Consider the following 24,602-nt stretch of genomic DNA (forward strand, 5'->3'; position numbering starts at 1 on the left):
GATATCTTACTCATGTCCATCTCGATTCCTGTTTTGGATATGACGTAGCCTAGAAACAGTACCTCTTCTTTATGAAACAAGCATTTTTTCAGTTTCACATAAAGGTTGTGTGCATGCAATCTCGATAATACTAGTCTTACATGTCTTATGTGTTCAGACAGGGATCGTGAATATATAAGTATATCATCCAGATATACCACAACACAGACATCTAGTAAGTCTCTGAAAATATCGTTTATAAATCGTTGAAAAACTGCAGGGGCGTTGCATAGCCCGAATGGCATTACAAGATATTCGAACAATCCGTATCTGGTTCTGAATGCAGTCTTCCACTCGTGTCCATCACGGATTCGAATGAGATTGTATGCTCCTTTCAGGTCCAATTTTGAAAAATAGGTAGCTCCACGCACCTGCTCAATGAGCTCAGGGATAAGCGGTAGAGGATAGCGATCTTTTATTGTAATAGCATTCAATTGCCTATAGTCGATGATAGGCCTGAGACTTGAGTCCTTATTGCGGACAAAAAAGAGTCCTGCTGCTGTGGAAGAAGTGGAAGGTCTAATAAAACCTTTTTCCAAATTCTCATCCAAATAGTCTTTGAGATGGGAAAGTTCATCCTGTGAAAGAGGATAAACATGACCGAACGGCAATTTGCTATTTGGGAGTAGATCAATGCTACAATCATAGTCTCGATGGGGAGGTAGTGCTTGAGCATTTTTCTCAAGAAAAACCTCAGAGAGATCCTGATAACATAGTGGTGCAATCTCATCTGTCACCACAGACAGGATCTTCCCGAAAGACGGGAGGTTACATGTACCCTCGCAATAGCAAGAGAGGAAGGTCAGGGTCCGTTCCTTCCAATCTATGGTTGGTTGATGTGTGTGCAACCAGGGAAGTCCCAAAACAATGGGAAAGTGGTGAAGGTATTAGATCGAAGGTAGTGGTCTCCATATGAGACCCGTTAGTAATGACTAGGAGTGCCTGTGTCTGATCAGTGATCGGACCAGAGGATAAAGGAACACCGTTAATAAGACTCACTGAGACAGGTTTAAGTTTAGAAATAATAGGAACTTTATTTAAAGCAGCAAAACGTATGTCAATATAATTTCCACAAGATCCTGTGTCAATCATGGCCTTAGTAGTAATCCTGTTCTGGTCCCACTGTAATGTTAAGCAAACAGAAAGGTAAGGGTTAGTGATTGAAGTTGTCAATCCCCCTAGGAGGACATGTGAACACTCACCCTTCTTTTTGTAGACTAGGGGACAGACGTTTATCTTGTGATCCGGGGATGCACAGTACAAGCAGAGATTACCAGATCGTCTTCTGGCTCTTTCCATAGTTGATAGAGGTGGGCGTATGGTTCCTACCTCCATAGGAACGGGGTCAACGGCCGAAATCCGAGAAGAACTGGATAATGGCATTCCCATTTTCTCAGCCTTTCTTTCTCGTAGTCTTCTATCTATGGTGATACTGAGTTGTATCAATGCATCCAGGGTTTTTGGCAGATCCGCTCGGGCGAGCTCGTCTTTAACGGCCTCTGATAGGCCAAGCCTAAATTGGGATTTCAGAGATGCATCATTCCATTATGAATCAAGGGTCCATCTCTTGAATTCTGCGACAAAGTCTTCTACAGGTCTCCCACCTTGTTTCAAGGATCTTAATTGAAGATCGGCAGTACTCTGCCTATTGGGATCATCATATAGGCTAGTGAGTTCTGCTAGGAACAAGGCATAGGAGTTGAGAAGCTGGTCGCTTTTCTCAAAAAGAGAGTCTGCCCAGGCCCGAGGATCGCCTGTTAGGTAAGAAATAATAGTACAAACCTTAATGTGATCAGTAAGGTAGGTACGGGGTTTTAGCAAGAAAAGTAACTCACATGCGTTTTTAAATTCGCAAAATTTTTTGCGATCGCCTGTAAATACCAAAGGAGGATTTATTTTGGGTTCAGGGGACTGAGCAGTGGTAAGTTGTGTCAGTCTAATTACCTGCTGCGACAGTGCCTGATTGTCTTCTTTTAATTCAGCAAGTGCGTGTATTAACGCAGGTACTTGCTGTTTTAATTGTGTCATCTGAGTGGTTATTTCTGCTGAATCCATTTGAGGTTCGTTCAATCTGTAACGCTCCTGCGTTTTACGTATGATGTGGATTTTCAGCTGCAGAAATATTCCACTTCAGAAGTCATGTAGAGAAACGCTGAGACACCATTCCCAACTCTCAATGACTCATCATGTGTGGATGATCTCAATTCAGCAAGTAAATACACACACTCAATAAGATGTTTCCTAAAGTGACTTATGTATATAGTAACACAGTGATGATAGGCTGAAGAGACAGATTGGGTAGAGATGGTAGATGACAGACACTTGAAAGGAAATGTTCTTGAAAGTAAGATAGTAGCAGATGGGATGCAGATAGGTTTAGCAATCATGTATGGTAGCAGATGACAGAGTAGCAGGTGGACATACAAGAGAGATCAACCCAGTGCAAGAACAGGTGGTAGTAGGCTCAAGAGCTAGCAATCTTAGATAATGCAGATGTAGTAATAGTCCTTAGTATGCAGAGCTAGATAGTGTAAGCTTTAGTATAAAGGTTATAGAGGTTTCCCCTGTGGGGTACTTATCACTAATAGCAATGTAGCAGAGGAGAGGTTCGGCAAGAGCGGATGATCCGGTAGCGGGATACAGGGATCAGCGCAGCGTGGTTCCGACAGCGAGGTATGCTTGCAAGCATGAGAGCTTCAAGACAGGTTAGCATCAAGGCACAAAGCAGTTTGAACGAACACATGTGAGTGAGAGCCGGCGATCTAAATAGCCATCCAGTCCGGCGCTCAGTGATGACAGCATCAGTCTTAAAGGTGTATGCGCACCTTACCAAAAGAGAATGGTGGGGCGCATACACTTATGAAAGAGTAATTAGGGTACCCAAAGGTACCAGAACATTACAACATCTCGGCTTCAGACTTGCAAACTTCTGGCTCATCAAGATTTCTGCCTCTTTAATGTGGGATCTAGTACCTAAAGAAAACATACTAGATTTTGTATCCACCCCTGATAGGTTTTGTACTTCTAAACTCTATTTTTTTTCTCAGATCTGCACGAAGCAGCATATTTGCTTGTTTTCTGAGGCGTCACTTTGTAATAGGAAATAAGCACTTCCAGTTTAAATTGGCCATGGGCCCCAGATTAAGGAAAGTGCTGGCCTCAGTTCTGAAGCAGGGGAATATCTGTGATCCCCTATCTTGAGGATCTATCATCAAGGCGACATCACTGGAGGTTTGCAGATATCTAGAGTACCTGGGCCTGATAGTTAATACCAAGTTGGTAAGTCAGCAAGGGTCTTCCTGTTTAGGAAATATATAAACTTCTAGAGATAAAGATTCAGGGCATTCAGACATACTACAGGTCCTCTTCTATGCAGATTCATAGTTACATAGTGAGGTTGAAAAAAGACATCAGTCCATGCAGTCTATGATGTGTGTGTGTGTTTGCTGTTAACCGTACATTGTATACCCCTTTATGTTGTGGTCTTTAAGGTCCCCATCTAATAGTTTTTTGAAACTATCGATGCTCCCTGCTGATACCACTGCTTGTGGAAGAGAATTCCACATCCTTACTGCTCTGACAGTAAAGAACCCCTACGTAGTTTAAGGTTAAACTGTTTTTCCTCAAGTTTTAGTGAGTGGCAATGTGCCCTATTGTATTCCATTTCTCTGAAAAGTTTGTTCCTTATGCTATGGTCACTAGCACAGTATTTGTACATTGATATCATATCCCTTCTCAAGCTTCTCTTCTCCAGTGAGAATAAGTTCAATTCTTGTAGTCTTTCCTCATAACTGATGTCCTCCATTCCCCTAATTATTTTTGTTGCCCTTCTCTGGACTCTCTCCAGTTCCAGCACATCCTTTCTGAGGACCGGTGCCCAGAACTGGACGGCATACTCCAGATGTGGCCAGACCAGAGTCTTGTAAAGTGGGAGAATAATCTCTTTATTTCTGGAGTGAATCCTCTTTTTTATACATGCCAGTATTCTGTAGGCTTTGCTTGCAGATTCTTGGCATTGCATGCCATTGCTGGAATTGTCTTCTACTAGGACCCCCAGGTCCTTTTCTTCCATCTCAAGTTTCACCCAGAGGTTCCCCCCTAGCGAGTAGCTTGCGTTTGTGTTTCTGACACCCAAGTGCATTACCTTACATTTTTCAACATTAAACCTCATCTGCCATGTAGTTGCCCACCCCATTATTTTGTTCAGGTCTGCTTGTAAGTTTTCCACATCCTGCATAGAAGTTATTGCCCTGCTTAGTTTAGTATCATCCGCAAATACCGAGATTGTTCTGGATATCCCCTCCTCTAGATCGTTTATGAATAAATTAAACAGGATTGGTCCCAGGACAGATCCTTGGGGGACCCCACTTTCCATACCCACCCAATCCGAGTACTCCCCATTTATCACCACCCTCTGGACTCGCCCCTGGAGCCAGTTCTCTATCCATGTACTCACCCTATGGTCCATACCTATGTACCTTAGTTTATACAGTAAGCGTTTGTGGGGAACTGTGTCAAATGCCTTTGCAAAAGCAGATACACCACATCCACACACCTTCCTTTATCTAGATGACAACTTACTTCATTGTAGAAGGTTAATAGATTGGTCTGGCAAGAATGATTTTTCATGAATCCATGCTGATTACTACTAATAATACAGTTTTCATTACTAAAGTCTTGTATATAGTCCCTTAACATCCCCTCTAAAATCTTGCAGACTACTGATGTTAGGCTGGCAGGTCTATAGTTACCCAGGATATATCTCGGCCCTTTGTTAAATATTGGTATCACGTTGGCTCTTTTCCAATCAGCTGGCACCATACCCCTCTGTAGACTATCCAAAAAGATCAAGAATAACGGTCTGGCTATCACCTGGCTTAGTTCTTTATGAACCCTGGGGTGCAAGCCATCCGGTCCCAGTGATTTATTTATGTTAAGTTTCTCTAGTTTAGTTCTAAGTCTATCTTCTGTTACCATGGGGGTACTTTCTGAGGTGAATTATTTTATTTAATTTAACATTAAAAGCTGGGTTAGTGTTGCCCCCCCCCCCCCAATTCTTTTGTGAAGACTGAAGAAAAGAAATTATTTAGCACTTTCGCCTTCTCTCTGTCCTCTGTGGCCAGATTCCCTTTGTCATCTTTTATGGGGCCAATGTGTTCTGGTCTCGCTTTCTTACTATTTATATACTTAAATCATTTCTTGGGTTTTTTTTTTTACTCTCTTCTGCTATACGTCTTTCGTGTTCTATTTTAGCCGCCTTGATTTCGCCTTTACATTTCTTATTGCACTCTTTGTACTGCTGGAATGCTGCCAATGACCCCTCACCCTTGTATTTTTTTAAGGCCTTTTCTTTAGTATTAATATGCATTTTTATGCTGGAGTTTAGCCACCCTGGGTTTGTTTTTTCTCTTTTAAATGTATTCCCCTTTGGAATGCACTGGCCAATCCCTTTGTATGTTGTTGAAGCACTCTCATTTTCCTCCGTGTTCTTTGTTCCCAGGGTTCTATCCCATTTGATATTGTCTAGCAAATAGTGCAGTTTAGGGAAGTTGGCTCTTGAAATTCAGCATTTTTATATTACCCTTGTGTTTGCTATTTCTATGATTTCATGCGGTATTTATGTGTTTTTCACAAATATCGCATGCGATCCTGAAATTATCAATTTACTACTGCTTTATGCAACAAAAAAAATTGCATGCGGTAAATAAGTAGTGGTCCTGGCATGCGATATTTAAGGATCTGGCAGCCCCCGGTATCTTTTGAGGGAGCGGGTGGCCACCGCTTCCTTAACAACCGATGAATCCTCAGCTGTCAGCGCTGGCAAATAAAGATCACCAGCAATTGTAAAATCTGGAAACTCCCCCCAAATTATATACCAGACCCTTTGGCATGCAGCCTGGTAGGTCAGGAAAGGGAAGCTTGTCCCCCCCCCTATAGTAGCTTGTCCGCATGTTGATGGGGACAAGGGCATCTTCCCCATAACCCTGGCCGGTGGTTGTAGGAGTTTGCAGGCTGATGCCTTATCTGAATCCGGAAGGCTTCAGTTAATTTGACATCCAGTAAAAAAGCTAAATACTGGTTAAACTAGACGGACTTGTGTCTTTTTTCAACCTGACTAACTATGTAACTATGTAAATGCAACGATTTCACCTTCCAAAATAATTTTGCATTAAGTACAAAAATCACCTTTTTTTTAGCAATTACATTGTCCGTTTTATTATGGAACTGATGGGATATCTAAAAGCAGTCCCAGGATAATGGAACAGGAAAAACAAACCAAAGCACCAAGGAAACCCTCAAGGAAAACATAACTGCATCACAGCAACATACACCCAGTATAATTTAGTGAATATGTGAACAGAACAAGAGAGCATATTGCATGAACAGAGTCCCAGGAAGCACTCACAACCCTTGTAAATTAAACAGGAGACAGGAGCAGGAAGATCCTTTGCAAGAAATCTCCAGAATCACCAACAAAGAATCTGTCCTTCAAAAGTAGGTCATGGTTGTCAGACACACCCTGAAAGACTTCAACAAATCCAAAGTGTATCCATCGAATGAAAAGATGATAGACATAATAAAGGAAGTGTGATGTACCATTGAAATGAATAATCCTTGCCAAAATAAAGGCCCTAGGTCTCAAGACAGCACTATGAAGGATAAGAAAAGGTGACTTGCAAGACAAAGCTACAAACGTTACAACACTGCTGGCACAAGTGATGACAAGAAAATCTGCCTGTTAAGATGGGCTCCATTTACAAAGCAGTATCTCAACGCATCTGTATATGCAGTAAGATACCATATAGTGTTTTTAAAAAAGTATTTTAGTATTCACTAAAAATTGCTACTAAAATACTGCATACGTTAATTCATGAAGTTGTGGCATTTTAGCAGTGGAAGCACGTGGTAGATCCTTCATAGTGCTGTCATGAGACCTAGGGCCTCTTTTTTAGCAAGTAGTATTCACTTCAATAGGGATATCCTTTATTTTGTCTATCATCTTCTCATTCGAGGGAGAAACTTTGGATTTGTTGAAGCCTTCAGGGCTTGTCTGACAACCAAGACCTACTTTTGAAGAACAGATTCTGTGTTGGTGATTCCAGAGAGAGTTCTTACATAGGATCTTCTCTCTCCTGTCACTGCTTAACTTACAAGGATGGGGGGTGCTTCCTGGGCATGGGCGTCCGCAAGGGAGGGCGAGTGCCCCCCCCCCCCCCCGGAATGCCTGGAATGCAAACCTCCATGTGCCGATCAGATCATACTTGCCAGCAGCCTGACAGTCTATGGATGCAAGCTTGCAGTACCTCTTCTCTCCATTAGTAGCCATTGTACAGAAGGAGGAGTGGGCGGGACGTTTTCTCACAGGCATCGGCTTCTGAATATCTATTGCTTGTGCACGTGTGGGCTGCTGAAAAACTCCAGGTCTGCCTCAGCATGTACTCCTGCCATAATAGGAGAATGAGGAAGAAGATAGTGTGAAGGTACTGTAACTGCACAAACAATAGGGAGGAGGTTCTTGGAGTTGTAATGAGGGAAGGGGGGCACATTTCCAGGCAGTGCTTTGCTGGGGAGGGGGGCAATGGAGGCAGTGCTGTCTTCAATCTTAGAAGGTGATCCCTGATGACTGGACATTCACCCTCTTATTGCTGGCAGATGAGTTGGAAATGTGTGATCAACCCTTTGCTACAAGATCTGTGTGTTGGAAGTCATGATTATTAACCATTTCATTGCTAGCAGATCCCTCTTGGAAATGCAGATTTACCTCTTTAATAGCTAGAATAAAGAGATAATCATGCATTTCTACCAGGGCTCAGCCATCAAAGAAAGGATTAATCATATGCTTCCATCAGAGATCTGACAGCAAAGAAATAATTCATTATGTTCAGCCACCAGGCCAGCAAGGATATTCTGGCAATAAAAATGTTAATCATGTCTCTAGCCACCAGGGATCTTACTAACCTAAGATCCCTGGTGGCTAGAGCCATGATTAAACCTTTTATTGCCAGCAGATCCCTGGTGGCTGGACATAGTTAACTATTTCATTGCTGTCAGATCCCTGGTGGAAGCGCATGATTAGCCTTCTTGTATAGCCACGCCCATATTCAATGAATGCCCTGTTCCTCATTAAAGTAATGCTCCGCCCACAGCAGCTTTCTGGACACAGAAAAAAAAGTGTCCCTAAAAACTTTTTTTAAATGTTGGCAACTATGGGATCGCCGTCGCACCAAGTGATCCGCCGGCTCCCTCCTCTCTCTGTATCCTCTCCCCTTCTGACAGCTGGCCCTGTTGTACCGGGCCCGCCGCCAACAGCTACACAGCGGGGCCCGGGCAGCATTACATTTCAATACTGCTTTAAAAAAAAAAAAAAGCTTGCCAAATTTCTGCCTGCTCCTACTTTTTTGGAGGGGGATATTACATTTTCTTGGGCCCCATCAGGTCAACAGAGGGGCCCAGGAGATGAGTGCAGTGGAGGGACTATTTCTTCATTTTGGGGGTGCATGTACATTATGCTTCCCCGCTATTCAATTAGTCCTGGCCGGAGGAGTGATACTATGAATCTCCACCTGGCTTCCGCTTCCCGTCCTCAGGTACTGAGATGTGAGGAGGCAGACAACTGACAGGGAACAGCAGGAGGAGCGCATAGCTGCAATGGACACAGTGAGTGAAGAATAGAGCATTGAATCCTCACTGTGTCCTATTATTTTGCTTACAGGAGGTTATCATCATTGTAATTAGCATTACAATAATCCCACAGTAAGCACAGCAGGATACCAGGATACCTGATGCTGATGCATTACAATAAGCCACACATCATGGCTCTCTGTCACATTACTTTTGGGTGTGGACTTTGTTATGGCTGTACTGTGTTACAATCTGTAACACAGTACAGCCATGAGTTAACAAAGTCAGTATCTAACAGCCATGATAAAGCAGCTGCTTACTGTGTTGCCTGTGTGATTATTGTAATGCTGATGATCATAAGACACAGTCAGATGCTACTTTACACTTCATTTTGGGGACCAGTAAATGTGCAGCAGAGCTGTATTTTTACCACCCCCAAGCCAATCCCAAATTGTACGTTGCTGAAAAGAAAGGGTGATACTTAGTCATCATTGCAGCAATGATCAAGATATCATTTTTTTTTTATTAGCCCCAGCAATTCTGCACAAAGTAAAAGTAATCCTAGTGGCTAAGAAGCCACTGGATTCCTTTTTACAGGCAGTGGAAATGGGTCCCACTACAGCCTTTACTGCCATTAAGATGTGACTAGTAGCATGTCATTCTTCCCACTGTGTGACATCAGAACCCGGAAGTGATGAGAATTTGGTTACTTCCAGTTTCAGTCCCATGTAAATAAGCCGTTATCGGCTTGAACAAGCATCTGATCAAACCAATCTTGGTTTGATCATATAGTTTGGAGGCCAGAGGACAGATATGGGGTCTAAATAACCCCAGATCTACAAGTTAGTGATATCTGGCAAACTTGGTCGCAGTGGTATGAACAGTCGGGGCAATCTCCAGTTACAAATGATACTTGTTACACCTGATGACCACTTATGTAGAGAATTTAATTGTCTCATTTACTTCATAGATTGCAACACTAGATGACCATGTTAGTGGCTTATATGACTTATATACATAGTTACATAGTTAGTGAGGTTGAAAAAAGACACCAGTCCATCCAGTTCAACCTATGATGTGTGTGTGTGTTTGCTGTTAACCGTACATTGTATATCCCTGTATGTTGTGGTCTTTAAGGTGCCCATCTAATAGTTTTTTGAAACTATCGATGCTCCCTGCTGATATGACTGCTTGTGGAAGAGAATTCCACATCCTTACTGCTCTCACAGTGAAGAGCCCCCTGCGTATTTTAAGGTTAAACCGCCTTTCCTCTAGTTTTAGTGAGTGGCCACGTGTCTTATTGTATTTCCTTTCTCTGAATAGGTTTTTCCATATGCTAGGGTCGCCAGTACAGTATATGTACATTGATATCATATCCCCCCTCAATCGTCTCTTCTCCAGAGAGAATAAGTTCAGTGCTTGTAGTATTTCCTCATAGCTGATGTCCTCCATTCCCCTAATTATTTTTGTTGCCCTTCTCTGGACTCTCTCCAGTTCCAGCACATCCTTCCTGAGGACCGGTGCCCAGAACTGGACAGCATACTCCAGATGTAGCCGGACCAGAGTCTTGTAGAGTGGGAGAATAATCTTTTTATTTCTGGAGTGAATCCCCCTTTTTATACATCCCTGTATTCTTGTGGCTTTGCTTGCAGCGGCTTGGCATTGCATGCTACTGCCAAGCCTGTTGTCTACCAGTACCCCCAGGTCCTTTTCCATCCTAGACTCACCCAGAGGTTCCCCCCCAGTGAGTAGCTTGCTTTCTGGCACCCAGGTGCATTACTTTACATTTTTCAACATTAAACCTCATCTGCCATGTAGTTGCCCACCCCATAATTTTGTTCAGGTCCGCTTGTAAGGTTTCCACATCCTGCATAGAAGATATTGGCATGCTTAGTTTAGTATCATCCGCAAATACTAAGATTTTACTCGATATCCCCTTCTCTAGATCATTTATGAATAAATTAAACAGAATTGGCCCCAGGACAGAACCCTGGGGGACCCCGCTTTCCACACCCGCCCAATCTGAGTACTCGTCTGACACCCGTCCTCTGACTATCCTACACTGGAGTGGACCCCCTCAGGTCAGACCCCTAGACACAATCCCCTGTACTCACTATACTGTTTTCTAGGGTCTCTACCCCTCCAGTCAGCTCTCCTGCACCTCTGGGTTCAGTTCCTTCCCTCTGGTCCCCAGGCCAACCGCCTGTGACCACATGCCAACAACGCAGAGGAGGAGGTCGCTGCCACCCTCCCTCCGGGACTCTGCTCAACAGCCAAAGACCCCGCAGCACATGTGCTCTTGGCTTATATACAACTCCCCAGAATGCACTGAGACAGCCAGTCTCTGCCAATAACTGGGGCTGTATCAAAGCCTGTGTGCCCATTGGTCAGGTTTTCTCCACTGCCTAATATGCCTCCCTATTGGACCAGTGTGAAACACTCTCTAGACTAGATGAATCACACACTGAGCACTATGAGCAGATCTAACTCACAGATCCTGCCCTCTGGTAAGCAGAAAGCAATATAGATTTACCTGCTGCTCCTCTGATAGGCAGACAGAGCCAAAAACTATACTCTCTCACTAGCACCTACCTACAGAAAGATAAAAAAAACCCAAAACACTATTTAAAGAGAATGTACTTCCATCAAAGTTACAAAGCACCTTTCCTGCTCATATATCTCGTATTGGTGGTCAGTGATTTATCTGCAAACATTTGTTCAGCATTAGGGAAACTAGTTTTGGTCAGTCTAAGTTATAAGGAAAAAGCTCTGTCTGTCCATCCGCTCATCTGTCTTTTCCACTAGTATCTCTTTCTGTCTTAATAGCTGTCCCTATAGCTACAGTATTATTCGTCTTGCTTCACTACTTATGTTGATCCCATTGTCTATCTATCTATCTATCTATCTATCTATCTATCTATCTATCTATCTATCTATCTATCTATCTATCTATCTATCTATCTATCTATCTATCTATCTATCTATCTATCTATCTATCTATCTATCTATCTATCTATCTATCTATCTATCTATCTATCTATCTATCTATCTATCTATCTATCTATCTATCTATCTATCTATCTATCTATCTATCTATCTATCTATTTTTTTGGGGTTCCCCATTCAAGTAATGTCTACAAACAAACATTCGTCCACTTTGGATGTGAAAGATAGATAGATAGATAGATAGATAGATAGATAGATAGATAGATAGATAGATAGATAGATAGATAGATAGATAGATAGATAGATAGATAGATAGATAGCTTAGTCTTTGCAATACCCTGAACTCTCATGGGTTATAATATACAACTAGGCTGAGACAGCTATACCCCAAGAAGGGCGTAAAGCCCAGATCCATGTAAAAAAGGGGTGGGAATCAGCACCTAGCATAAATGGGCCCCTAAGTCCTATATAGTTACCAAATTCACTTGTAGTGCCTTGATCATGTGTGTATGAATAATGTGGTGCATTCAATAATGTCAATAGTGTAAACATAAAAACAAATTAGAAATTGCTAATCAGACAATGGCAATGGTTGTTCTATTAAACTTTTGCATCAAGTTTCTCAAACCTTTGGATGCCTGCGCTTTATGTGATAATGACCAAGCCCCTCCCCTTAATGACATTGTCAAAAGGGGCGGAGCATGAGTGACCTTAAAATGACGCCCCCCTGAAAAAAGTTCTGCGAATTACCATGTTCCTGGGCACCATGCAATCTGCTGTATTCTGTTCACATGTTCAATAAATTATACTGGGTGTATATTGCTGTGATGCAGTCACATTTTCTTTGAGGGTTTCCTTGGTGCTTTGGTTTGTTTTGCCTGTCATTTTTCCCAGGACTGCTTTTAGATATCCCATCAGTAACTGACAATGTAATTGCTGAAAGAAAAGGTGATTTTTGTACTTATTGGAAAATGATGTTTAATTTATTCATAAATGATCTAGAGGATGGGGATATCGAGTAAAATCTCAATATTTGCGGATGATACTAAACTAAGCAGGCCAATATCTTCTGGGCAGGATGTGGAAACCTTACAAGCGGACCTGAACAAAATTATGGGGTGGGCAACTACATGGCAGATGAGGTTTAATGTTGAAAAATGTAAAGTAATTCACCTGGGTGCCAGAAACCATAAAGCAGGCTACTCACTAGGGGGGGAACCTCTGGGTGAGTCTAGGATGGAAAAGGACCTGGGGGTACTGGTAGACAACAGGCTTGGCAGTGGCATACAATGCCAAGCCGCTGCAAGCAAAGCCAAAAGAATACTGGGATGTATAAAAAAGGGGATTTACTCCAGAAATAAAGAGATTATTCTCCCACTCTACAAGACTCTGGTCCGGCCACATCTGGAGTATGCTGTCCAGTTCTGGGCACCGGTCCTCAGGAAGGATGTCCTGGAACTGGAGAAAGTCCAGAGAAGGGCAACAAAAATAATTAGAGGAATGGAGGACACCAGCTATGAGGAAAGACTACAAGCACTGAACTTATTCTCTCTGGAGAAGAGACGATTGAGGGGGATATGATATCAATGTACAAATATTGTACTGGCAACCCTAGCATATGGAAAAACCTATTCAGAGAAAGGAAATACAATAAGACACGTGGCCACTGTAAGAGAACGTTTGCTGTGCAAAGACGTGTTCCCGTCAGAAACCTGACAATCGCCAATGCGCATGCGCGAACTCACGCAACCGCGCACGTACGTTCGCGAATATGCAACGTGCGTTAGATGCATTGGCGTTATATGCATTGGCGCCAAAGGGACTATTTAAACCCAGCCCTTACACTGCTCTAGTGCTGCTTTGTCTTCAGCCTTGGATACCTGTTACCTGTTTACCTGCATCTTGTTCCTAGTTCCAGACCCAGCTTGTCCTGACGATTCTCTGCTCTCCGCCTGCACCGACTTTGGCTTGTCCTGTGACCTCTCTTCCTGTCTGCTCCTACTGGCTTCTATGTTACCGATTGGCTTTTGACCCGGCTTGTCTTACCACGCTTCTGTCATTCCCAGATCCGTCCATCCTGCCCAGGAGGCTCATCAGGCTCCTCCTGTTACCCAGGAACTCCTGCTTGCAGCCCCTGCTGCCTGCTTATCACCCTGCTCACCGGACTTCCCTGGCGACCATCACCAGTGGCCATCCTCCGCTTCAAGCTAACCTCCAGGCGCTCGTGCTACTCTATACTCCGGTGCCCCCTGTCTGCACTTCCAGGGGTCCCGAGTCGGAGGCGCAAGAGAGGCTTTCCTCACAGTATCAGGCTCATCTCCAGGTACGTGATAGTACAAAGCAGCCAGATGTCTGAGCCTGACCGAGGAACTTCTCCTATGGACGAGTTGTGTCATCACCTGGTGGCACTGACTCGGTCTGTCAAAGACTTACAAGAAGGCTATAACCGACTTGAAGAAGGGGTCCAGTTACTAACCCCGTCAGCCTCCTCTTCGAACGCCCAGGGGGAATCTCCTGCTACGCCTGCAGTAATGTTTCTACCTCCAGAACCTCGTGTACCTACCCCGGAAAAGTTCTCTGGTGATCGCAGCAAGTTCAGGTCCTTCCATAATGCCTGTGAACTTTATTTTGCGCTACAACCCCGGACTTTTTTACTCGAAGCTACTAAAGTGGGCTTCATTTCCCTTCTACAAGGCGACCCCCAGTCCTGTGCCCACCGTTTGCTTTAACAAAAGGACCTCTGCTTATCCCATCTAACCTTGTTCTTTGGAGCTATGGCCCAGTTGTATGAGGACCCCCAGAAGACCACTACTGCTGAGGCAGCCCTCTACACCCTTCAGCAAGGCCGTAGAGCGGCAGAGGATTATGTAACAGACTTTAGAAGGTGGAGTGCTGACACTAACTGGAATGAGGCTGCCCTCTGCCACCAATTTCGGATGGGACTATCTGATTCTCTGAAGGATGAGTAGGCCCGTGTAGGGGTGTCAGATACTCTGGAAGCCTTGATACACCTGGCGATCCAGATCGATAGACGCCTCAGAGAACTTCGTTCAGAGAGATCATCCGGTCAGTCCCGACCCGTATGGATGATGCCTCGAGTCTTTAGACCTTCTGGTCCGCTACTGATTCTTCTGAACCAATGCAGCTTGGCTTACTCCGTCCTTCTCTCACCCCAGAAGAACGTCAACGCCGGCGATTGAATAACTTGTGCCTGTACTGTGGAGAAGATGGACAATATGTGGAGAATATGTGAGGTCTTGTCCAGCTAAAAGCCGTAAGTGCCTAACCCTTTCCTCTACCAACCAAGGGTTGGGCCCCCACAAATCTTCTCACCTGACTGTTCTTATCTCATTAAAGCTTCCAAAAGGGGCTATCCAGACACCCGCCATTATTGATTCAGGAGCCTGTAGCTGTTTTATTGACCTGAAATTTGCAACTCAGCTTAAAGTTCCTCTAAGGCCCAGATCACAAGGACTGTCTATCCATTTGGCTGATGGGTCTCGTATCAGATCTGGACCTGTCACACAAGAGACTCTTCCCTTGCATGCTACCATATCTGGTAACCACAAGTAGCTACTTCGCCTAGATGTCATCACCTCACCCCTATTTCCCATCATTCTGGGCATGCCATGGCTGCAGGCAAACAATCCCTGCATTAATTGGAAAACGGGAGAGATTGAGTTCCGGTCATCTTACTGTCAAAAACTCTGCTTCTTCCAACCACAAGACCCCCTGTCTTCATTACTGTGTATGGACTCCGATACCGAATCGTGCTCTTCTGTGCCTGCAACCTATCACGATTTCTAAGACGTCTTCAGCAAGAAAGGAGCAGAGACTCTTCCCCCTCACAGACCATATGACTGCCTTATCGAGCTTCTCCCCGGAGCCAAAATACCTTTCGGACGGATTTTTTCTCTCACCGAACTTGAACTTGCAGCACTTAAGGAATACCTTGATGATAGCCTGAGGAAGGGGTTTATCCGCCCTTCCACATCCCCGGCAGGAGCTGGGATTTTCTATGTAGAAAAAAAGGGCCACTCTCTCCACCCCTGTGTGGACTATCGTGACCTAAATAAAATTACGATCAAGAATTGTTACCCTTTACCATTAGTGCCAGAACTGTTTCAGAGACTCCGCTGTGCCACCATTTTTACTAAGTTGGACTTACGGGGGGCATATAATATAGTGCGAATCAGGGAAGGCGACGAGTGGAAAACAGCATTTCGCACCCGTTTCGGGCACTATGAGTACCTAGTGATGCCCTTTGGGCTCTGCAACGCCCGGCCACCTTCCAGCACTTTGTTAATTACATTTTCCAAGATTTTCTGGACTTGTTTGTTATTGTCTATCTTGATGATATTTTGATATTTTCTTCCACCTTAGAAGACCATCATGAACATGTAAGAAGTGTCCTAGCTCATCTCAGACAGCATGGCTTATACGCAAAACCTGAGAAGTGTGAGTTCAATCATCAGAGCATCCAATTCCTGGGTCTAATCCTCTCCACAGAAGGTATTAAAATGGATCCTCAAAAAGTTTCTGCCATTTTACACTGGCCGGTCCCCTCTGATAAGAAAGGGGTGCAACGGTTTGTAGGATTCTCAAATTTTTATCGGAAATTTATCAAAATTTCTCTGCAATTATCTCCCCCATCACTCAGTTAACCAGACAAGGTAGCCGGTTCCAGTGGACTCCTGAGGCGCAGACTGCATTCTAAACTCTAAAAGCTTTCTTCACCTCCGCACCGGTTCTTCGACACCCAGATCCTGGCCTGCCTTAACGTCCTGGAAGTGAACGCATCTGAGTCAGCTGTAGGAGCAGTATTGTCGCAGTGGCAAGGAGCCAAAGCTCTGTTACATCCCGTTGCCTTCTTTTCGCGCAAGTTATCTCCGGCAGAGAGGAATTATGACGTCGGTGATCGAGAACTTTTGGCAATTAAGGCAGCCCTGGAAGAATGGAGATACCTCTTAGAGGGGGCAGCCCATCCAATCCTAGTGTACACAGATCACAAGAATCTGGAATACTTGCGAGCTGCTAAACGCTTGAAACCCCACCAGGCCAGGTGGGCTCTCTTTTTCTCCAGATTTTCCTTTCATGTCACTTACAGGCCAGGATCAAAGAACACAAAACCTGATGCATTGTCCCCTATGTTTTGTGATGCTGAGAAATCTGCAGTCCCAGATACAATTGTCGTCAGGAAACTTCCTGTTACTGCAAGAAGACTTGCTGCTACAGCTCAAACAAGCTTCTGAGGGTATTTCCCCTCCTCCCGGAGTGTCCTTACAAGTTAAGGATGGACTTTTGTGGCATAATGACAAAATATTCATACCTGAAAGATTGCGGGTCCCTGTTCTGGGTCTCTGCCAGGACCATTCCCTTGCAGGTCATTTTGGAATCCATAAGACCTCTGAGTTGCTTCAGCGTACCTTCTGGTGGCCTGATCTGGAGAAGGACTGTAAAAAATATATTGAAACCTGTGTTACATGTATCCGGAACAAGACCTCCAGATCCAGGTCTTGGGGCTTGCTCAAACCCTTACCAATCCCCGACAGAGCATGGAAGATGATTTCTATGGACTTCATCGTAGAACTCCCCCAAACTGAAGGCCACACTACCATCTTTGTGATTGTAGACCGGCTATCCAAGATGGCATATTTTTTACCCATGAAGGGTACTCCCTCAGCCGTGGATACTGCCAAGTTATTCATTAAAGAGATTGCGAGACTACAGAGTATCCGACCGTGGGGTGCAGTTTACCTCTAGATTTTGGCGATCCCTTTGTGAGACGTTGGATATTGAGAGGACCAATCAGACACTAGAACAATATCTACGTTGTTTTTCGTCCTTTTCTCAGGACGACTGGGTAACGCTGCTGCCACTAGCCGAGTTCGCATATAACAACTCTGAACATTCTGCTACTAAGCAGACTCCATTTTTTGCCAATTATGGTTACCACCCTTCCTTTCTGATCACCATAGTACCTCAATGCCCTGTCCCTGCTGTCCAGGACACAGTGAATTTTTTTGCCTCCAATACTAAGTTACTTCAGGAAACCATGGCTAAAGCTCAGGAAAATAATAAAAGATTCTTTGACAGGAAAAGAAGAGGAGAGCTGATATTGGAACCTGGTGATCAGGTATGGTTGGCCACAACCAATTTAAAACGTACCTGTCCCTCAAGAAAACTTGGTCCTAAATTTGTGGGTCCCTTTCCTATTAAAAGGAGAATCAATGATGTCTCATATGAACTGGTATTACCTGATTCTTTCAAAATCCACCCTGTTTTCCACGTGTCTCTGTTAAAACCTGCATTACCGAACCCCTTTCCTGAAAGGGACAATGGTCCCCCTGAACCTGTGGTAATCGACGGTGAAGAGGAGTTTGAGGTTGAAGCCATTGTTGATTGCAGAAGAAGGGGTAATCAAATTCAATATTTGATTAAATGGAAGGGTTATGGACCTGAGGAGAACTCTTGGGAGCCAGTGGACAATATCCATGCAAAAGAATTTATCCAAGCTTTAAAGTGCAATCACCCAGAAAGGTTGGCCCAGTTGGGCATCCGGAAGCTGCCCATTGGCAGGGGACAATGTAAGAGAATGTTTGCTGTGCAAAGACGTGTTCCCGTCAGAAACCTGACAATCGCCAATGCGCATGCGCGAACTCGCGCAACCATGCACGCACGTTCGCGAATATGCAACGTGCGTTAGACATTGGCGCCAAAGGGACTATTTAAACCCAGCCCTTACACTGCTCTAGTGCTGCTTTGTCTTCAGCCTTGGATACCTGTTACCTGTTTACCTGCATCTTGTTCCTAGTTCCAGAGCCAGCTTGTCCTGACGATTCTCTGCTCTCCGCCTGCACCGACCTTGGCTTGTCCTGTGACCTCTCTTCCTGTCTGCTCCTACTGGCTTCTACGTTACCGATTGGCTTCTGACCCGGCTTGTCTTACCACGCTTCTGTCATTCCCAGATCCGTCCATCCTGCCCAGGAGGTTCATCAGGCTCCTCCTGTTACCCAGGAACTCCTGCTTGCAGCACCTGCTGCCTGCTTATCACCCTGCTCACCGGACTTCCCTGGCGACCATCACCAGTGGCCATCGTCCGCTTCAAGCAAACCTCCAGGCGCTCGTGCTACTCTATACTGTCTGCACTACCAGGGGTCCCAAGTCGGAGGCGCAAGAGAGGCCTTCCTCACAGTATCAGGCTCATCTCCAGGTACATGATAGCCACTCACTAAAACTAGAGGAAAGGCGGTTTAACCTTAAAATACGCAGGGGGTTCTTCACTGTGAGAGCAGTAAGGATGTGGAATTCTCTTCCGCAAACAGTGGTATCAGCAGGGAGCATTGATAGTTTCAAAAAACTATTAGATGGGCACCTTAACGACCACAACATACAGGGGTATACATTGTACGGTTAACAGCAAACACACACACACACACATCATAGGTTGAACTGGATGGACTGATGTCTTTTTTCAACCTCACTAACTATGTGAAATCCTTGCATTTAGCTTTTTAACTGGATTCCAAATTAACTGGGGCAGCTTAGTTGCTAGAACTTCTGCCTGGCAGCATTAGGGTTGTTGGTTCAAATCCCAACTATAGGGCAACCTGCCTGGAGTTTGCATTTTCTCCCTGTACCTGCATGGGTTTCCTCCCACACTCTAAAGAGATGTTGGTGGGATAAAGGATAAGTACACCTTTAGGAGCATGTTACACCCATACTTGGGGTGTAACATGCTCCACCCACCTCCCCTCTCTGTGACAGCGGGTGGGGCATCCTCTCCCTGCACCTGCTGTCATGGCTGCATCATTTATTCAGTTTCCTGTGAATGAAGTACAAGCTGTCAGCCATTGCAGCTGACAGCTTGCAATTCTCAAAGAACTGTGAGGGTATTGGTGAGCGGTCTCGTAGTTCATTGATCCTTCTTGCCATTCAGTAACTGCTTGCCTTTTTTGGAGGTAAAGGCAGACAGTGTACTGAGAGCCTGAGAGTCCAGGCATTGCACCCACAATCTGCTGTTTACACATGCAATGCTTTACAGGATGCAATGTAAAGAAATATTAAATGCACAATTTTTTACAGGCAAAAATATGTGCATTTCTTTCACAAAAGGTGAACATAGCTTTTAACCAGCTCCTGCCTAAATTGACTCTAGTATGTGTATGTATGTATGTATGTGAGATATGGGAGCTCCTTGAGGGCAGGGACTGATGTGAATGTACAATATACTGTTGTTAAAGTGCTGTGCAAGTTATCTGTGCTATATAAGTACCTGTAATAAATAATAAATTGCTGCAAGATGGAAAAATAGGCCTGCAGTTCTATGTCATGAGCACGTATCCTTTGTAATGAAGTCAGAAAAATAATTGTTGCATGCTCTGATCTTCCTCCATTTATCTATTTCTTCCAGTGAATAAGGATCATACTGACTCATTTGTACTGCAAACAATCAATGATCCAACGCAACAAAACTGGACGTTTCACAACATGAGTGCGAAGGATACCTACAAATTTTATGTGTATGCCAAAAACTCTGTTAAAGAAAGTTTACCTGCCAAGATAGAGGGCAGCACGATGAAAGAGCTAGGTGAGGAATTTGGGATTCATTTTAAGTACCATTGGTTAAGTAAAATATCATATGTCTAATTTTTTATTTTACTATATTTTATGCCTTGTATGTAATTCTGCCTGACTGGTACAATGTAGACAGGGCCAGCAAAAGTAGTAAAATTGTTTTTTGGGAAACAGCAAACCATTATTCTCTATGACCAGGAGCTCATGCATTCATAGTTTTGCAAAGAGGCTGACTTCCAGGATTGTGAATTCTCCCTGTCTATGTGCAAGCCAGGGGATTCAGAGGAGGCAGAAGTTTGATTTGAGGTCTGGCTTATTGTTGAAAAGGGACTCTGGCAAAGGAAGAATGGGGGGGGGGGGGGTTGTTTACAAGCACAGATTTGCTTTACAAAAAAGTACTCTCATTTGCACCATTGATATCCAAAATGGCAGCTGAACACTACAATGACAATAGAGAAAGTTTCAATTAAAAGAATTTACAGTAATGTGGTTTCCTATGCCTCTAACAGTCAGAGCCAGGAATTTGTATGTGGGGAAGTTTAATTACAGCAACTGTGTTCTTGTTTTTTTCGTAATCTTTTTTTAGTCTATTCCAGCAATTAGCTGGGGAGGGGGGGGGGGGGGCTAAGTGGCAGGCTGTGAGTATCTAAATCTTTCAGCTAACTGCAATTTGGAAACATGGTGAGGCACTCAGGACTTTAGTTGGGCATATATGAAATGTTTTTTTTTTCTTCATTTAGCGCATTGATCAATGACAAAATCTCTGCCAAAAAAAGTATATGCTGAAGCATAGGGGCGATCTTCTAGTCAGGGGCGTAACTACAGGGGTTGCAGGGGTTGCGATTGCAACCGGGCCCAATGCTCCAGGGGGCCCAGCATTGGATAGGAGGGGAGGCGGGGGCAGCATGTAGAGAAATCACTGTCCTCCTTTTTCCTCCTGTAGCTGCAGAAAGAAAATGGAGGAGATTGGATCCTCTGTATGCTACCCCCGCCACTCCTCCTATCCAGTTCACTTGTGTTCTGCTGTCTGGGCCCCTGTGTGCTCCCCTGGTCCCTCCCCCCCACTGTGATCCCTCCCCTTTCCTGCCGGCTGCTGCAGGAGATGTGTAACAATAGAGAACCAGGAAGGGGTCGGTAAATATGTAATTTACCAGCTCCTTGCTTCTCTAAATGGGCAGAGTCATAGTCAGTGACATTGTAAAAAAATTAAATAAAATGATAAAAAATAATACAATTAAAATACCAAAAAATAAAAACTACTGACACCAGTGGGTGAACTTTCAGGATCGCAAAGGTCACACTTGCAACCGGGCCCTGGCATTCCACCACCGTGGGGAGGCCCCAAGATGGCAGGAAGGAGGGCCCAATGCAAAACTTGTGAAAGGGACGCGCTGTGGGACCGCAATAAAGGGCCCCGCAAGCGGAGTAAAGGGCCCCAGGATCAGTGGGAAGAGCCCGGGGCTTGAAGGGAAGGGCCCCGGCCAGGGGTCCGGGGGGGCCCTTCATGGTTTCTTGCACCGGGGCCCTGAAGGTTCTAGTTACGCCTCTGCTTCTAGTGACCACCCCAGGCCCCTATGCATATAAGAACGCTCCTAAAGCAGTGCTGCAAAGGCTGAGATAGAGAGATTCTAAGAGCAACACCTTGTTAATAAACATATCAGTGCTGCAGGTGAATGGTGTTTCTGCAAAGTAAACCACGTTTCACAAAAAAACACAGTAAGAACAGAACATTAACTCAAAAAAAGTTTTTTTTTTTTTGTTTTTTTATTACTTATAAACTGTAAACTTTTCAGGCTAGGGTCTCTCAAAATGCATGGATTCTTATTCCATGTCTGCTACAGTCATGACATCTTTTTTTTGGGTAAGGGTACCAGGAATGGCAACTGGAAAATGCCTCTCATTCAGCCAGTGTTCTGTCGAATAGTGCATCCCTTTGGATAATGCCTCCGATGATCTGCGCATGAGCAGTATGTAAGGTCACTCCAGCTGATCTATTGGTCAGCTGGTGTGACGTCAACACTGCGCGTCCTCGATCGTCAGTGGCATTATCTGAAGATCTGCAAAGAGCAGACGGAGAATCTAATTGTCAGATTCTTTCTCGCTCTTTCTGCGCATGTGCAAGACTTGAGTGACGTCAAAGGTGGAATACTATTGTTGTTGGGCAGATTTCGGTGTGTTGCAGGGCGGATCTTGTAGTGCGGATTTGGATGTGTTGCAGGGTCGATTCTGACGCTCAATTCTCGCGCATGCACAGAGAGAGTGAGGCAGAATCTGATAATTCAATTCTCTCCCTGCGCTTTGCAAATCGCCGGGTAATGCCTCTGATGATCTGTGCATGTACAGTGTTGACGTCGCACCAGCTGATTAATAGATCAGCTAAAGTGATGTTACCTACTGTGCATGCGCAGATCGTCAGGCGCATTATTCAACAGGAGGCACTATTCGACAGCACCCCGGCTCATTGCATTTGGATTGTGTGTTTGGGCCACAGCACTTTCTGGATACAAAAAGGCCATGATGATCTCTTCCTGAAATTTTAGGAAGGATTCACTTCTTCCTAACGCTTTGTAAAATACAAAAGTGTTGTACAGAGCTGTGACGTGAGTCACTTTGGTTGGGGGGCTTGTGGAACCCAGATTGCTTTAGGGAGCTTGGGAGACTCCTTGTCCAGCTTCCCCAGCCCCTCTTATGTGTTAGTCACCCTGTGTCTATTAGGGGCACAGGGTGACCAAGAACCCCAGTCAGGTCTGCACTAATCAGACTCACTGTACAACCACACCGGACTCAGCATTTGGTGTTACCCCGGTTGTCCTGGGTTCTATATGTGTTGAAATAGTGAGGGGCTCTTTCACTTGGGACAATTATATTTCTGGACAATATCCCTCAGGAAATATATAAAGTGTGGGAGATTAGCTCACAGGGATCACCTTTTCCGGGAAAGTAAGGCCAGCATGCAGGTAATTTCTTTAAAGTCTGGTGGGTTGCCAGCTTTATTTAGCAGAGGTTGCAAATATACAAAAACAACAAAACAGTGAAATAAATCCTTGCCGTCCAGCGCTAAATTAAACAACAGTTTTTCTCACTATACAGTGTGGGGCTGGTCCCCATCACCCACAAAAACAGATGGTGAAGCAAACCTTTTCTTTTGAAAAAAGAGTCCAAACAGAGCTCCTCTCTCAGATTCCCTTCTGAGTCTCAGGCCAGAGCCTTTCTGTGCTCTCTTCCTGTTCATTTAAAGTCCACCTGAGCATGGACTCAGGTAACCCACAATCTCTGGACCGGAACCTAGCCTGTCACAGAGGCTGGAAAAACCTGGGTCGGATTCCAGTTTAGTCTCTCACTACAGAACGTATGCGAGGTGAAATATAGTGATTATCTACTACCTCACCTCGCATACCGTCACAAAAGATAAATGGTTTGACTTAACAGATTGCTAGAATATTGCCCTTGCTAGTGGGGTGGGGTTTGTTATTGTTAAGTACCTGCATCCCATTGTTCTTCTATTGTTTCTGTCTGCCTTAAGATAAACTTATTATGGGATGTATATGTGTATGTGGATTGGCTGCTAAGGGGGAGGGGCTGTCCCAAAGTGTATATCTCTTTGTGCCTGTGCTTCAATAGACAGTTTGATTCTGGTTGACTCCAAAACTTGTACTGTTGAGTTCTTCGGGTAACTATAGCCAGATTCACGGATCCCGTGTTACAGAGCTTAGGAAGCAGCTTCGTGGCGGAGATACCCAGTTGGGGTGTCTGGATTCCGTCACATTGGTGGCAAGTGGTGGGATGCTTTCTGCAGTCTGGGACATCCAAATCTCCACCGGAATCCAAGATTGGGATAGCAGACTTTGGTCGACCCAACGGAGATATGGACCTGGCATCAGAGTTCGAGGGGGTGCTGTGGATCGCCCTTTCAGTATACCCCAGGACGGTATCTGTGGATCAATACCTGGAGCTCAGGCAGCACATTGGGGTGGAGCTTTGGCTTGGAGCCCTCCAGCTTGCTGGTATATACCAGGGCAAGTGCTTTCCAACCCCAGAGCAACAGGCCAGTGGCCAACGGGAGTTGCGGATGGCATTACTGGGAGAGCGGCCCCAGGAGAAATGGGTATCTGAGTTGGACAGGCTGGTCCAGCAGGAGATAGAGCTGGACAATCATTATCAGGCTCTGCAATGGCATGCAGAGCAGAAATATTTAGGAGAGACATCAGAATGCTCTCCGGAGGGATATGACTTTGGTGGCCCTGGATTGCTGTGGGAGAGCCTTACAGATGCGTTTGTTTTTGGTGATAAAGGGGAACCTACCCTTGAGGACCTGCGAGAAGAGAGGCTATGCTCAGTCTCACAGGGGCCTCCGATGTTAAACCTGATCTAGAACACTTGCTAAGGAAAGAACAGCATCTGGAAAGGGCATACAGGAA

At 44.7% G+C, this 24,602-nt stretch overlaps 1 protein-coding gene across 1 annotated transcript in view; it reads left to right on the forward strand.

The window, feature by feature from the left end:
- L1CAM (L1 cell adhesion molecule) overlaps window positions 1-24,602 on the forward strand; it is a 1,053,451-nt gene that overhangs the window by 821,106 nt on the left and 207,743 nt on the right. The window contains exon 21 of the mRNA XM_082263926.1: window positions 20,021-20,197. Within this exon, the coding sequence (XP_082120052.1) occupies window positions 20,021-20,197 (177 nt within the window). The remainder of the gene's footprint in view (window positions 1-20,020; window positions 20,198-24,602) is intronic.

Source organism: Pelophylax lessonae (genome assembly GCF_965119305.1).
Source record: "Pelophylax lessonae genome assembly, chromosome: 7".
NCBI classification, from domain to species: domain Eukaryota; kingdom Metazoa; phylum Chordata; class Amphibia; order Anura; family Ranidae; genus Pelophylax; species Pelophylax lessonae.